The 15120-nt window shown below is 40.6% G+C and overlaps 1 protein-coding gene across 2 annotated transcripts in view; it reads right to left on the bottom strand.

The window, feature by feature from the left end:
- ext1a (exostosin glycosyltransferase 1a) overlaps positions 1–15120 on the bottom strand; it is a 188646-nt gene that overhangs the window by 40886 nt on the left and 132640 nt on the right. For both annotated transcript variants that reach the window (XM_060900379.1, XM_060900380.1), the window contains exon 3: positions 3417–3524. In XM_060900379.1, coding sequence (XP_060756362.1) covers positions 3417–3524 — 108 coding nt within the window. The remainder of the gene's footprint in view (positions 1–3416; positions 3525–15120) is intronic.

Raw genomic sequence — 15120 nt, 5'->3', positions numbered from 1 at the left:
GAAATTAAATCGCAATCTGCGTATTACCGTCATATAACGAGGCCTTTTGGCAAGCTTCGAGAAATTCGTCCAAAAATTGTGATGTCAGAAGGCGAGCGCACCTTCATGAAATTGTCACAGTACGAGGTTGTTAATCAAGGGCTGCAACTCTGGTAAAATGTGACCGAATTGAACGAAATAACAATATGCGTAGTACCGATGTATAACAATGCCTTTTACCAAGTTTGGTGAAATTCCTCCACAAACTGTGAGAAGGAGTTGATTTCAGAAGGAAAAAACACTCCCATAAAATTGTCAAATTATAAAAATTTTGTTAATCAATCAAGGGATGTAACTCTGGTAAAATGTGACCAAATTTAATTAAATTACAATATGTGTATTACCGACATATAACAAAGAACCCTGCCAAGTTTGGTGAAATTCCTTGAAAAAATTGAGAGAGGAGTTGATTTCAGAAGGCGAGCACCCTTCCCGGGATGGACATAATCCCCCTTCGGGCCTTTCAGCCAGCGGGGGATAAAAACTTTATACAAAACATCTGACAATCATGACCAGAGTAACTTGTGAAAAACGCAATAATTATTTGGGGGGGAGGGGCGGGGAAGAGATACGTTCTTACCATCAAATCCTTTTATTCCATATTTTGCTGCTTTTTAAAAATGTTGTATTTTTTGATGTTTTCTTCTTCTTTAGGGTTTCTGGCGGTTGTTTTATAAGCAAGTCAATAAGTGTCAAACGGATTGAATCCTTGAGAAATTATCCTGTTGACACCCTTGTCAGATTGTTACGTATACATCCTCGATAAATAATCACGTTTGTATCCTTGACCATGGATTAATCACATTCGCTTCCTCAACAGACTCGTTTTTACTTATCTTTCGACGAATGAATCATATCCACGGCCTCATCGAGCATCCGTATTTAAGCCCTCAGAAAAATCATCATCATGCTTACGCTTTGTACAAATAATTGTTTGCGTTGTTAACAGTAGCGCTGGGGAGAGACTGGGTGCAGACGCCCCGCCCGATTCGATTCAAATCGGATTCACGAGTTCATGATTTGTTTCAATCCTGATGCAAATCGAATTTTAAAAAGCGATTCATTGAAAAAGTATTTTTGCACAACCTTATAGGTCAACCGATAAAAAAAAAAGGGTTGATGCGTTCTATGAATCATCGTGTTTATGGCTTCAACAATCGATCATTTTCATGCCCTTGGGGGGAAAAACAGTTATGTTATTCTACGAAATCGAGTCATACATGAGCTGATAGCTGACGAGGCGCGTAGCACCGAGTTGTCTACAGGCCGTGTACGATGAGATTGAGTGGAATAACTGTTTTATTCTATCCACATTCACTGGATTTTGAGAAACGGCGCATTTTTATTTTTAGCAAATTCGATAAATAAAAAAAAAATTATACAAAACGTCCGACAAAATCATTTCCGCTTAGAATGTAAGCAAACTGGCGAAATGACGAATGCAATTTGTGAAAAATGCGATAATAATTCTCGAAAAAAAATTAATATGTTCTTCCTATCAAATACTTTCATTCCATATTTATTTATTTATTTATTTATTTTTGGGGGGGGGGCATACCTGTCAACCCTCCCGTTTTTCCCGGGAAATCCCTTATTTTGACTTATTTCCCGCTGTCTTCCCGTTTTTTTATTTTCCCGAAAATATCCCGTATTTTCACATTATATAAAAGTCCCGTATTTTCACAATATAAAAAAGTCGGTAGGTCCAGAATTCATGACGCGCCTCTGACAGGAGTTTCCAGCAGGAAGTCGGGCCATGAATTCACGTCCCCGCCCTCTCAGGCATCAGTAATTACAGAACTCCGTCCGGAGGCGAGGCTGAGCAAGTGATTAGGTCCAGTGTTGCCAGATTGGGTGGTTTCCCACCCAAGTTGGGCGGTTTCAAGTGCATTTTGGCGGGTTTTGAACATATTTTGGGCTGGAAAACGTCAGCAGTATCTGGCAACACTGATTAGGTCTGAGGTGAAGATGGCGATGCTAATAGCTAAGAAAAACATTAGCCTCTCTTTCTTTGATGATTTCAACAAGTGCGTGGCTGGAATGTTCCCAGACTCTTCCATCGCAAAGAAATTTTCCATGGGGAAAACGAAAGCCTCCCAAATAATCAAAGGTAAGCTACACATGTTTACATTAAGTATGTCCTGGCTAAGACCTCATAAATAGCCTAGTGTAAACTAATTGGTGTATTAACTGTTTTATCCACTCATTGTCTATTTTATTTTCTATCTGAAACTTACCCATTTTAAATCACTCTTGGTTTAATATCTTATATTTCTCTTTATTACTCTATCTATCTATCTATCTATCTATCTATCTATCTATCTATCTATCTATCTATCTATCTATCTATCTATCTATCTATCTATCTATCTATCTATCTATCTATCTATCTATCTATCTATCTATCTATCTATCTATCTATCTATCTATCTATCTATCTATCTATCTATCTATCTATCTATCTAGTGTTCCGAGGCCATGACTATGGTAAAACCATAATAAATTGCAATGGAATTGAATTTATTGACTGGTTATATAATGACCTTTCTTATTTTAACATAAGATACGTATTTTAGCCCTTAATTTGGGAAATAACTGGTACCACTGAAAGCAAATAAAAATAAATGTATAGTTTATTCACAAATGCACTCTATAAACCATAAGCATATTGAGTTTGGGTCTTGGCTATCACCAACATGCACCAGAGTACAGGAAATCACAAATACTAGATAGAAAATTGCCCCCCATTCAACTACACACCCACTTTTGGTGAAGGGTATGACTTTCCGAAATTTTCCCTTATTTTGAGTTAAAAATCTGGGAAATATCCCTTTTTGTCAAACCTCAAAGTTGACAGGTATGGGGGGGGGGGGGGGGGGGGGGGGTTTCATCATCATCAACATCTTTAGGGTTGGTTTTTTTTGTGGTGTTTGGAAAACCAACTTAAATGTACCTGACTGCCACCGACGGCGCTGGAATGTAGAACAGGAGATATTGGGGGGCGACTACATGCTTTTCGCGCCATTTCTGTTTCTTTTAAATACTTGATCATTTTTAGGGCTTCGTTTTCGAGTCGAGTTTTTATTTCGTCCTCGGTTGGTTCAGCAACACGCTCTGCCACTTTGTTTTTCTCTACTCGCGGTATATGAGCTGATATCCTAGTCGTCGAGGAGCCAATCAGAGCGCTTGATTGCTCATATCCAGTGAATGTGGATATGAGCGTGTGCACACAAAAAAAAAAGCAGCTCGTCATGGTGTCAAGAAACTGAAAAAAAGCGTAAACAATTCCGTCCTGAAGACGTCAGAACATATAAATAAACATCACCTTATCAGTCGTATAAACACGCTGAGGATGTTGCTGGTGTGATGTAACGTACCTGTAAAAGCAGCCTCTCGTCGCCGATGACGGCGGCCGTGTTCCAGTCAATGACCTCGGAGAAGGGGAGTTCCCAGCCATTACTGAGCACGACAGGAACGCAGGCGGCCTACACACACACACACACACACACACACGTTTCAGTACATTACATCTATAATTGATTATATGATACACTCCTCATGCACAATACTGTTCTGAAATCTCCTGAGTAAACGTTCCTGAAGTTCTGCCACAAGGCAGGTTATTTTTCACCAAATCTAAACGTGAGCCTCGAGGAGGACTCGGAGATGACGGCAGAAAGCACTGTTCCGTCTCAAAACTGCTGCTTTTCGATCCGATCACAGCGGAGAGGAACAGAGCTGAGATAAAGATCAGCGGTGGCACGGAGCGGGGAGCGAGAAACACCGAGCGGGAGACAGGAAACCCAGCAGGACAGCGGTGTGTTAAAGCTCTCGCTGGCGGCAGTGACGAGAATAACAGTGTGAGCGCCCATCCAGCAGCTGACGCTTTCCGGAAAATGTGCTTATCGGAAAATAAGCAAAAAAACAAAAAACGGCACACGGTGTTTGTGTGAAGAACGCTGAGGTTTCAGTTCGACTAAAAGCTTCGTGACGGATTGCGGTTGTTGGGTTCAAACGGCAACCGAAGCTGCTGCCCACGCAGCACAAAAGCTGATAAAACAACAACACACTTTAGGGTGTGGCGTTGATTATTTTCCAATAACGAACATTATTTTTAATTACAGCGTAGTGAGACGTTACTGTCAGCACCCCAAAGATCATCATTTTCCAATAACACCAGGTGTTAAAGTGATGGTATTTTATTCCTTTTACACCACAGCAATTTCCCAATAATTATTTTATTTATTACAGAACGATGGGAAAAAAAAGGATTTACGTTAATATTTAACAATGTGAATTATCCACGAAATGAGCTCGTTCCTGTTATCACTTGCGTTAGAGCAGCTATAAACAGCTTTCTCTCACACCAGCTGCATTTCTGTCGTATTAATAACATAATGCGAACATTAATGCTGTGTTCACACTTATACCGGTACGAAAGTGGTATAACTGTATCGACACAAAGTATACCGGTACAGTTTAGTGCATCGGTCCGCACTAGCGAGAAATGTTTGCGGTTTTCTTTCACGGTAGTTGAAATGCGCGTGCGCGAAATGTTTCCGTGGTTACCGAGTCACTTCCTTCCGAGAATATCAGGGATCCCAGCAGTAATTGAAAAAAATAGAGGAATGTAAGAAACTATCAGCAGGGGTCAAGGGGGCTGCAGATTTTAACATTTAAAGATGCTATAGAACACATTTTTTACATAGATTTAACATAGAAAAGCAACAGAATTTAACAATAATGTGTATCTATCTGATGCCATATTTTGTAATCAATGACATAAGTGGCAAAAAAAATTTTATAAAAATTACACTGAACAAAAATATAAACGCAGCGGTCCATATTTTATGAAATACAAATGTTCAGATAGAAATTCATTTTCATTTTCTATGTGCCCGAGCCCAGTCCAGACGAGAACGTCGTCGCCCAGCAGTCAGGTCCAATCCTCGATGAGGTCTACGTGCATGGAGGCCAGCTTCTCTGAGTCGGTTTCTCACAGTTTGACTGCTGACCCTGCGATTGTGTCTCTCCATGGTCTCATCTGCGGTCCGTGTTGCAGTCCGGCACCGATCACGCAGGTGGGTCAGACGGATATGCCGGTCTTGTGCTGGAGTGGTGACACGTGGCCTGCGTGCATGTGGCATGTTGTCTGTGGTGCCATGCTGCTGAAATCGTCATCGGAGGCGGACTATCGTGGAATAGCACCCCCAATTGACGCCCTACAGCTCTGATGGACATTCCAGCCTGCAGCATGCCAATGGCTCGTTCCCGGTTGATTCTGGTCATCTGTGGCATCTTGACATTTGAACATTTTTGTCATTTTAGGGTGGCCTTTTATTGGCCCCACATAAAGGATGGTCATGACATGCATTACTCAGTGAAATTTTTGTCTGCAATGGTCACACCCGACTGGATCATGGATTATCTCAAGTCTGGGCACTGCTCAGAACTTGAGTAGAGGGACTTTTTTTTTTTCAAAAAATGTTTACTGGTATGCTATACTATCATTTGATGTGGGCAGAAAAAAAAAAATCAGTATCGGATGTACAAAATAAATAAAATCTTTAGGTGCTGCGTTTATATTTTTGTTCAGTGTAGATGAAAATGTAGCTTTGAAGAATATACTTCTAACCCGGACACTGTTCCGCTATCTCTTTTATGGACTATATCTTTTTTCCACGACATATTGAATTAAGTTCAACGCATTAGAAACAAAAGCACGAACGGAGTTAAAACACATTTTCTAGCAAATGGGCGCAGCCGTATTGTTTTCTCGTTCTATCGCGTACAGTCTCGCGGTATTTACATCAATTTAACTTCCGAGTGTTCCCGAATGTCAACGAGAACAAACGAAGCTGACAAAAACATCGCTAAACAAGCAAACCAAATCAGAACGTATTCTGCTGGTCATTTTACTTAAACATATTTTTAACGGATATACAAGAGATTTTAAAAAAAAAAAAAAAAAAAAAAAAAACACCACCACCACTTTGGCTAGAAAAATAGCGGAATTCTGCTAAATAGCGGACGTCTGGGATCCCTGGAATATATGGCATCCGTTATTTCGAGATCTCGAGAAAACAAAATTATTTCATGATCTCAGCTGGATCACTGTATCTCCGTCGGTAGAGACGAAGCCGGGCCAGTCTTCTGCGGAGGTGCCGTGGACTAATTTTGAAATGATCCCTTATTAAAAGACTTAATGCAATCTCTCCCTGTGTCAACCCCTGATCAAAATATTGCCTTATTAGGTGATCGATTATTCCAGACATTCTAATGACCAGAGTTGCGTCTATACAGAATGAGAAATAGCCCCAAAGTCAGCATATCACAAGTCTCTTGGCGCACCTGAATGAACCATTTCTCAGCTGTTTACTCAAGATCACGGAATAATTGTTTTGTTTTCTCGAGATCACGGAATAACGGTTTCGTTTTCTCGAGATCTTGAATTAGTTGTGTTGTTTTCTCGAGATCCTGAATTAATTATGTCGTTATCTCGGGATAACAAGGTGAATAAAAAAAAGGATTATATGAAGGGCCTCTCTCGGCTTCCGTACGGATGAAACAGCGTGTGTGTGCTTTTTGTTGCCAGTGTACAGTCTGTATTTCTGGTGGTCATTTATTCAGTCGAATCGTATAAAACGCGCGAGGCAGTTGAGGAAGAAACAAACGAATCTCCGTTCTTCACTATTTTATTCAGCGAAGACATCGATTGAGGTGTGTGACTTTGCGCATTATATCTGTATCGATACAGAACCGCTTCATCTATCCACACTACAGTGAAGCGCTACAGTACCGATACTGTACCGGTACGAAACCCATACATTTGTGGGTTTCATACCGATACAGTTATACCGCTACAGTACCGGTATAGTTGCTAGTGTGGACAGGTGTTGCGGTACGAAAGTAGTTTCGTATCGGTACAAAACCCCTAGTGTGGACAGGGTATTAGGCTCACAATGGAACAAATATTTACAGTTCCGACTGCAACAAAAGTGAAAACCGGAGCAAATCTGTATACACGTAGTTCAATGCAACAACAAACGAATAAAAATTACAAACGTCGTTCTTTATGAATGAATATGAATTTGTTAAAATTGAAACTGCAGTCGTAGAAAAGGAATAAAACTTTATGACGTGGCGTCTATGATAAAGAACCTACCGTCAGAGTGATGATAGCGACGCGAGCCGCAAAGCACCACCCTGCTGTTGATCATTTTCCTTTACCAACACACCCTGAAGAAGTCTTATTTCTTAGGTAAAAGTTCACCGTGTAGCCAAACGCTGTAATAACGCCTAGGCGGCCATTTTGAATAATCTGAATGACCGTCAGGTATAGCCTGATGTTTTAGGCTCCGCCTCTCAAATTTCCAAAGTGAAATCGAATTGAAATTTCCAAGTGATGCACGTTATACGCTCGTTCTTCTTAAAACGGGGAAAAAAAATCGTTTAGATCTTTTATCTGACGCAGAAAATATGAAGACCGGTGTGTGTGTGTGTGTGTGTGTGTGTATTTGATATTTCGGGCAAGACAGATTTTCATTCCTTGGAAAAACGCATACTATTCCAACATGCTGCCAATTTACACACTTTCTGACTTCCTTTGTGGCTAAAAATCTGATCTGGTGACTAGCGACAAATTGGCGAGTTACGAGTTATCGCAACCATCGCGATCTCAATTCTGGTGGTCAAGCAACAGCTTTCAACAATTTGTGAATGATGTGATCTCGCGACTTTTAGGGACATTTCAGAAAGTCAACAGCAACTTCGAGTGAGATTCTTTTTTCCCTTTTTTCGCCAACACTGTACGTGATGTACGTAAATTAGACCCGGTTATTACCTCCGCCAAAGAGGTTATGTTTTCCGTAGCGTTGGTTTGTTTGTTAGCAACATTACGGAAAAAGTTATGAACGGACTGCTCTGAAATTTTTTTCCAGAGGTGCGACTGGGCACAAGTAACAATCCATTAAATTTTGGCGGTGATCCGGATCACTGTCTGGATCCTGGAATTTTTTAAAGGATTCTTGGCTGAGGTCTGCGCTCGCCAAGTGCTTTTCTAGTATATTTATTGTGTGACGTCATCACGTCATCTGGTGACATTTCAGAGAGCCGCTCATGACATGTGGTGAGGGTGTTTTTTTTTAAACCAAAACTGCATGTGATGTATGCAAATTAGGTGTGGTTATGCATTGTGATGTCATCATGCAATCTAGTGACATGTCAGAGCGTCATGAGCAACTTCTGGTGAGAATTTTTGGCAAAACTGTACGTGATATACGCAAATTAGACATGGTTACGTATATTGTGACGTTATTGCATCATGTAGCGACGTTTCAGAGCGTCACAAGTGACTTCTGGTGAGAATTTTTGGCAAAACTGTGTGAGATGTATGCAAATTAGACAGTTACGTATTTTGTGACGTTATCGCATCATGTAGCGACGTTTCAGAGCGTCACAAGTGACTTCTGGTGAGAATTTTTGGCAAAACTGTGTGAGATGTATGCAAATTAGACAGTTACGTATTTTGTGACGTTATCGCATCATGTAGTGACATTTCAAAGCGTCATGAGCAACTTCTGGTGAGAATTTTTGGCAAAACTGTGTGAGACGTATGCAAATTAGACATGGTTACGTATTTTGTGACGTTATCGCATCATGTAGCAACGTTTCAGAGCATCAAGAGCGACTTCTGGTGAGAATTTTTGGCAAAACTGTACGTGACATAGCAAATTAGACATGGTTACGTATTTTATGACGTTATTGCATCATGTAACGACGTTTCAGAGCGTCATGAGCGAATTCTGGTGAGAATTTTTGGCAAAACTGTACGTGACATACGCAAATTAGACATGGTTACGTATTTTATGACGTTATTGCATCATGTAGCGATGTTTCAGAGCGTCAAGAGCGACTTTTGGTGAGAACTTTTGGCAAAACTGTACGTGACATACGCAAATTAGACATGGTTACGTATTTTGTGACGTTATCGCATCATGTAGCGACGTTTCAGAGCGTCAAGAGCGACTTTTGGTGAGAACTTTTGGCAAAACTGTACGTGACATACGCAAATTAGACATGGTTACGTATATTGTGACGTTATTGCATCATGTAGCGACATTTCAGAGCGTCACGAGCGACTTCTGGTGAGAATTTTTGGCAAAACTGTACATGACATACGCAAATTAGACATGGTTACGTATTTTGTGACGTTATCGCATCATGTAGCGACGTTTCAGAGCGTCACAAGTGACTTCTGGTGAGAATTTTTGGCAAAACTGTGTGAGATGTATGCAAATTAGACAGTTACGTATTTTGTGACGTTATCGCATCATGTAGCAACATTTCAGAGCATCAAGAGCGACTTCTGGTGAGAATTTTTGGCAAAACTGTACGTGACACAGCAAATTAGACATGGTTACGTATTTTATGACGTTATTGCATCATGTAACGACGTTTCAGAGCGTCAAGAGCGACTTTTGGTGAGAACTTTTGGCAAAACTGTACGTGACATACGCAAATTAGACATGGTTACGTATTTTATGACGTTATTGCATCATGTAGCGACGTTTCAGAGCGTCATGAGCGACTTCTGGTGAGAACTTTTGGCAAAACTGTACGTGACATACGCAAATTAGACATGGTTACGTATTTTGTGACGTTATCGCATCATGTAAAGACATTTCAGAGCGTCAAGAGCGACTTTTGGTGAGAACTTTTGGCAAAACTGTACGTGACATACGCAAATTAGACATGGTTACGTATTTTGTGACGTTATCGCATCATGTAAAGACATTTCAGAGCGTCAAGAGCGACTTTTGGTGAGAACTTTTGGCAAAACTGTACGTGACATACGCAAATTAGACATGGTTACGTATTTTGTGACGTTATCGCATCATGTAAAGACATTTCAGAGCGTCAAGAGCGACTTTTGGTGAGAACTTTTGGCAAAACTGTACGTGACATACGCAAATTAGACATGGTTACGTATTTTGTGACGTTATCGCATCATGTAGCGACGTTTCAGAGCGTCAAGAGCGACTTTTGGTGAGAACTTTTGGCAAAACTGTACATGACATACGCAAATTAGACATGGTTACGTATTCTGTGACGTTATCGCATCATGTAGCGACGTTTCAGAGCGTCATGAGCAACTTCTGGTGAGAATTTTTGGCAAAACTGTACGTGACATACGCAAATTAGACATGGTTACGTATATTGTGACGTTATTGCATCATGTAGCGACATTTCAGAGCGTCACGAGCGACTTCTGGTGAGAATTTTTGGCAAAACTGTACATGACATACGCAAATTAGACATGGTTACGTATTTTGTGACGTTATCGCATCATGTAGCGACGTTTCAGAGCGTCACAAGTGACTTCTGGTGAGAATTTTTGGCAAAACTGTGTGAGATGTATGCAAATTAGACAGTTACGTATTTTGTGACGTTATCGCATCATGTAGTGACATTTCAAAGCGTCATGAGCAACTTCTGGTGAGAATTTTTGGCAAAACTGTGTGAGACGTATGCAAATTAGACATGGTTACGTATTTTGTGACGTTATCGCATCATGTAGCAACATTTCAGAGCATCAAGAGCGACTTCTGGTGAGAATTTTTGGCAAAACTGTACGTGACACAGCAAATTAGACATGGTTACGTATTTTATGACGTTATTGCATCATGTAACGACGTTTCAGAGCGTCAAGAGCGACTTTTGGTGAGAACTTTTGGCAAAACTGTACGTGACATACGCAAATTAGACATGGTTACGTATTTTATGACGTTATTGCATCATGTAGCGACGTTTCAGAGCGTCATGAGCGACTTCTGGTGAGAATTTTTGGCAAAACTGTACGTGACATACGCAAATTAGACATGGTTACGTATTTTGTGACGTTATCGCATCATGTAAAGACATTTCAGAGCGTCAAGAGCGACTTTTGGTGAGAACTTTTGGCAAAACTGTACGTGACATACGCAAATTAGACATGGTTACGTATTTTGTGACGTTATCGCATCATGTAAAGACATTTCAGAGCGTCAAGAGCGACTTTTGGTGAGAACTTTTGGCAAAACTGTACGTGACATACGCAAATTAGACATGGTTACGTATTTTGTGACGTTATCGCATCATGTAGCGACGTTTCAGAGCGTCATGAGCAACTTCTGGTGAGAATTTTTGGCAAAACTGTACGTGACATACGCAAATTATACATGGTTACGTATTTTGTGACATCGCATCATGTAAAGACGTTTCAGAGCGTCAAGAGCGACTTTTGGTGAGAACTTTTGGCAAAACTGTACGTGACATACGCAAATTAGACATGGTTACGTATTTTGTGACGTTATCGCATCATGTAGCGACGTTTCAGAGCGTCATGAGCAACTTCTGGTGAGAATTTTTGGCAAAACTGTACGTGACATACGCAAATTAAACATGGTTACGTATTTTGTGACATCGCATCATGTAAAGACATTTCAGAGCGTCAAGAGCGACTTTTGGTGAGAACTTTTGGCAAAACTGTACGTGACATACGCAAATTAGACATGGTTACGTATTTTGTGACGTTATCGCATCATGTAGCAACGTTTCAGAGCGTCATGAGCAACTTCTGGTGAGAATTTTTGGCAAAACTGTGTGAGACGTATGCAAATTAGACATGGTTACGTATTTTGTGACGTTATCGCATCATGTAGCGACGTTTCAGAGCATCACAAGTGACTTCTGGTGAGAATTTTTGGCAAAACTGTGTGAGATGTATGCAAATTAGACATAGTTACGTATTTTGTGACGTTATCGCATCATGTAGTGACATTTCAGAGCGTCATGAGCAACTTCTGGTGAGAATTTTTGGCAAAACTGTGTGAGACGTATGCAAATTAGACATGGTTACCTATTTTGTGACGTTATCGCATCATGTAAAGACGTTTCAGAGCGTCATGAGCGACTTCTGGTGAGAATTTTTGGCAAAACTGTACGTGACATACGCAAATTAGACATGGTTACGTATTTTATGACGTTATTGCATCATGTAGCGACGTTTCAGAGCGTCAAGAGCGACTTTTGGTGAGAACTTTTGGCAAAACTGTACGTGACATATGCAAATTAGACATGGTTACGTATTTTGTGACGTTATCGCATCATGTAGCGACGTTTCAGAGCGTCATGAGCGAATTCTGGTGAGAATTTTTGGCAAAACTGTACGTGACATACACAAATTAGACATGGTTACGTATTTTATGACGTTATTGCATCATGTAGCGACGTTTCAGAGCGTCAAGAGCGACTTTTGGTGAGAACTTTTGGCAAAACTGTACGTGACATACGCAAATTAGACATGGTTACGTATTTTGTGACGTTATCGCATCATGTAGCGACGTTTCAGAGCGTCATGAACAACTTCTGGTGAGAATTTTTGGCAAAACTGTACGTGACATACACAAATTAGACATGGTTACGTATTTTATGACGTTATTGCATCATGTAGTGACGTTTCAGAGCGTCAAGAGCGACTTTTGGTGAGAACTTTTGGCAAAACTGTACGTGACATATGCAAATTAGACATGGTTACGTATTTTGTGACGTTATCGCATCATGTAGCGACGTTTCAGAGCGTCATGAGCGAATTCTGGTGAGAATTTTTGGCAAAACTGTACGTGACATACACAAATTAGACATGGTTACGTATTTTATGACGTTATTGCATCATGTAGCGACGATTCAGAGCGTCAAGAGCGACTTTTGGTGAGAACTTTTGGCAAAACTGTACGTGACATACACAAATTAGACATGGTTACGTATTTTGTGACGTTATCGCATCATGTAGCGACGTTTCAGAGCGTCATGAACAACTTCTGGTGAGAATTTTTGGCAAAACTGTACGTGACATACGCAAATTAGACATGGTTACGTATTTTATGACGTTATTGCATCATGTAGCGACGTTTCAGAGCGTCAAGAGCGACTTCTGGTGAGAATTTTTGGCAAAACTGTACGTGACACAGCAAATTAGACATGGTTACGTATTTTATGACGTTATTGCATCATGTAACGACGTTTCAGAGCGTCAAGAGCGACTTTTGGTGAGAACTTTTGGCAAAACTGTACGTGACATACGCAAATTAGACATGGTTACGTATTTTATGACGTTATTGCATCATGTAGCGACGTTTCAGAGCGTCATGAGCGACTTCTGGTGAGAATTTTTGGCAAAACTGTACGTGACATACGCAAATTAGACATGGTTACGTATTTTGTGACATCGCATCATGTAGCGACGTTTCAGAGCGTCACAAGTGACTTCTGGTGAGAATTTTTGGCAAAACTGTGCGAGACGTATGCAAATTAGACATGGTTACGTATTTTGTGACGTTATCGCATCATGTAGCAACGTTTCAGAGTGTCGCAAGCGACTTCTGGTGAGAATTTTTGGCAAAACTGTGTGAGATGTATGCAAATTAGACATGGTTACGTATTTTGTGACGTTATCGCATCATGTAGTGACATTTCAGAGCGTCATGAGCAACTTCTGGTGAGAATTTTTGGCAAAACTGTGTGAGACGTATGCAAATTAGCCATGGTTACGTATTTTGTGACGTTATCGCATCATGTAGCGACGTTTCAGAGCGTCATGAGCGAATTCTGGTGAGAATTTTTGGCAAAACTGTATGTGACATACACAAATTAGACATGGTTACGTATTTTATGACGTTATTGCATCATGAAGCGACGTTTCAGAGCGTCAAGAGCGACTTTTGGTGAGAACTTTTGGCAAAACTGTACGTGACATACGCAAATTAGACATGGTTACGTATTTTGTGACGTTATCGCATCATGTAGCAACGTTTCAGAGCGTCATGAGCAACTTCTGGTGAGAATTTTTGGCAAAACTGTGTGAGACGTATGCAAATTAGACATGGTTACGTATTTTGTGACGTTATCGCATCATGTAGCGACGTTTCAGAGCGTCACAAGTGACTTCTGGTGAGAATTTTTGGCAAAACTGTGTGAGACGTATGCAAATTAGACATGGTTACGTATTTTGTGACGTTATCGCATCATGTAAAGACGTTTCAGAGCGTCAAGAGCGACTTCTGGTGAGAATTTTTGGCAAAACTGTACGTGACATAGCAAATTAGACATGGTTACGTATTTTATGACGTTATTGCATCATGTAACGACGTTTCAGAGCGTCATGAGCGAATTCTGGTGAGAATTTTTGGCAAAACTGTACGTGACATACGCAAATTAGACATGGTTACGTATTTTATGACGTTATTGCATCATGTAGCGATGTTTCAGAGCGTCAAGAGCGACTTTTGGTGAGAACTTTTGGCAAAACTGTACGTGACATACGCAAATTAGACATGGTTACGTATTTTGTGACGTTATCGCATCATGTAGCGACGTTTCAGAGCGTCAAGAGCGACTTTTGGTGAGAACTTTTGGCAAAACTGTACGTGACATACGCAAATTAGACATGGTTACGTATTTTGTGACGTTATCGCATCATGTAGCGACGTTTCAGAGCGTCATGAGCGACTTCTGGTGAGAATTTTTGGCAAAACTGTACGTGACATACGCAAATTAGACATGGTTACGTATTTTATGACGTTATTGCATCATGTAGCGACGTTTCAGAGCGTCAAGAGCGACTTTTGGTGAGAACTTTTGGCAAAACTGTACGTGATATACACAAATTAGACATGGTTACGTATTTTGTGACATCGCATCATGTAAAGACGTTTCAGAGCGTCATGAGCGACTTCTGGTGAGAATTTTTGGCAAAACTGTACGTGACATACACAAATTAGACATGGTTACGTATTTTGTGACATCGCATCATGTAAAGACGTTTCAGAGCGTCAAGAGCGACTTTTGGTCCGACGCATGCAAATTAGACGCGGTGACGTATTGTGAAGCGCCCTCACATCATCGAGCGACGTTTCAGAGAGCCACTCGCGACTTCTGGCGAGATTTGTTTGGCAACTCTGTATGCAAATTAGATGCAGTTACGCAATTATGTCCTCGTCACGCAATGTCGCGACATCTGGCAAGATTTTTTTTTTTGCCAAA

Source organism: Neoarius graeffei, chromosome 19, assembly GCF_027579695.1.
Source record: "Neoarius graeffei isolate fNeoGra1 chromosome 19, fNeoGra1.pri, whole genome shotgun sequence".
In the NCBI taxonomy this organism is placed as follows: Eukaryota; Metazoa; Chordata; class Actinopteri; order Siluriformes; family Ariidae; genus Neoarius; species Neoarius graeffei.
This window is presented reverse-complemented; position numbering and strand designations above follow the sequence as displayed.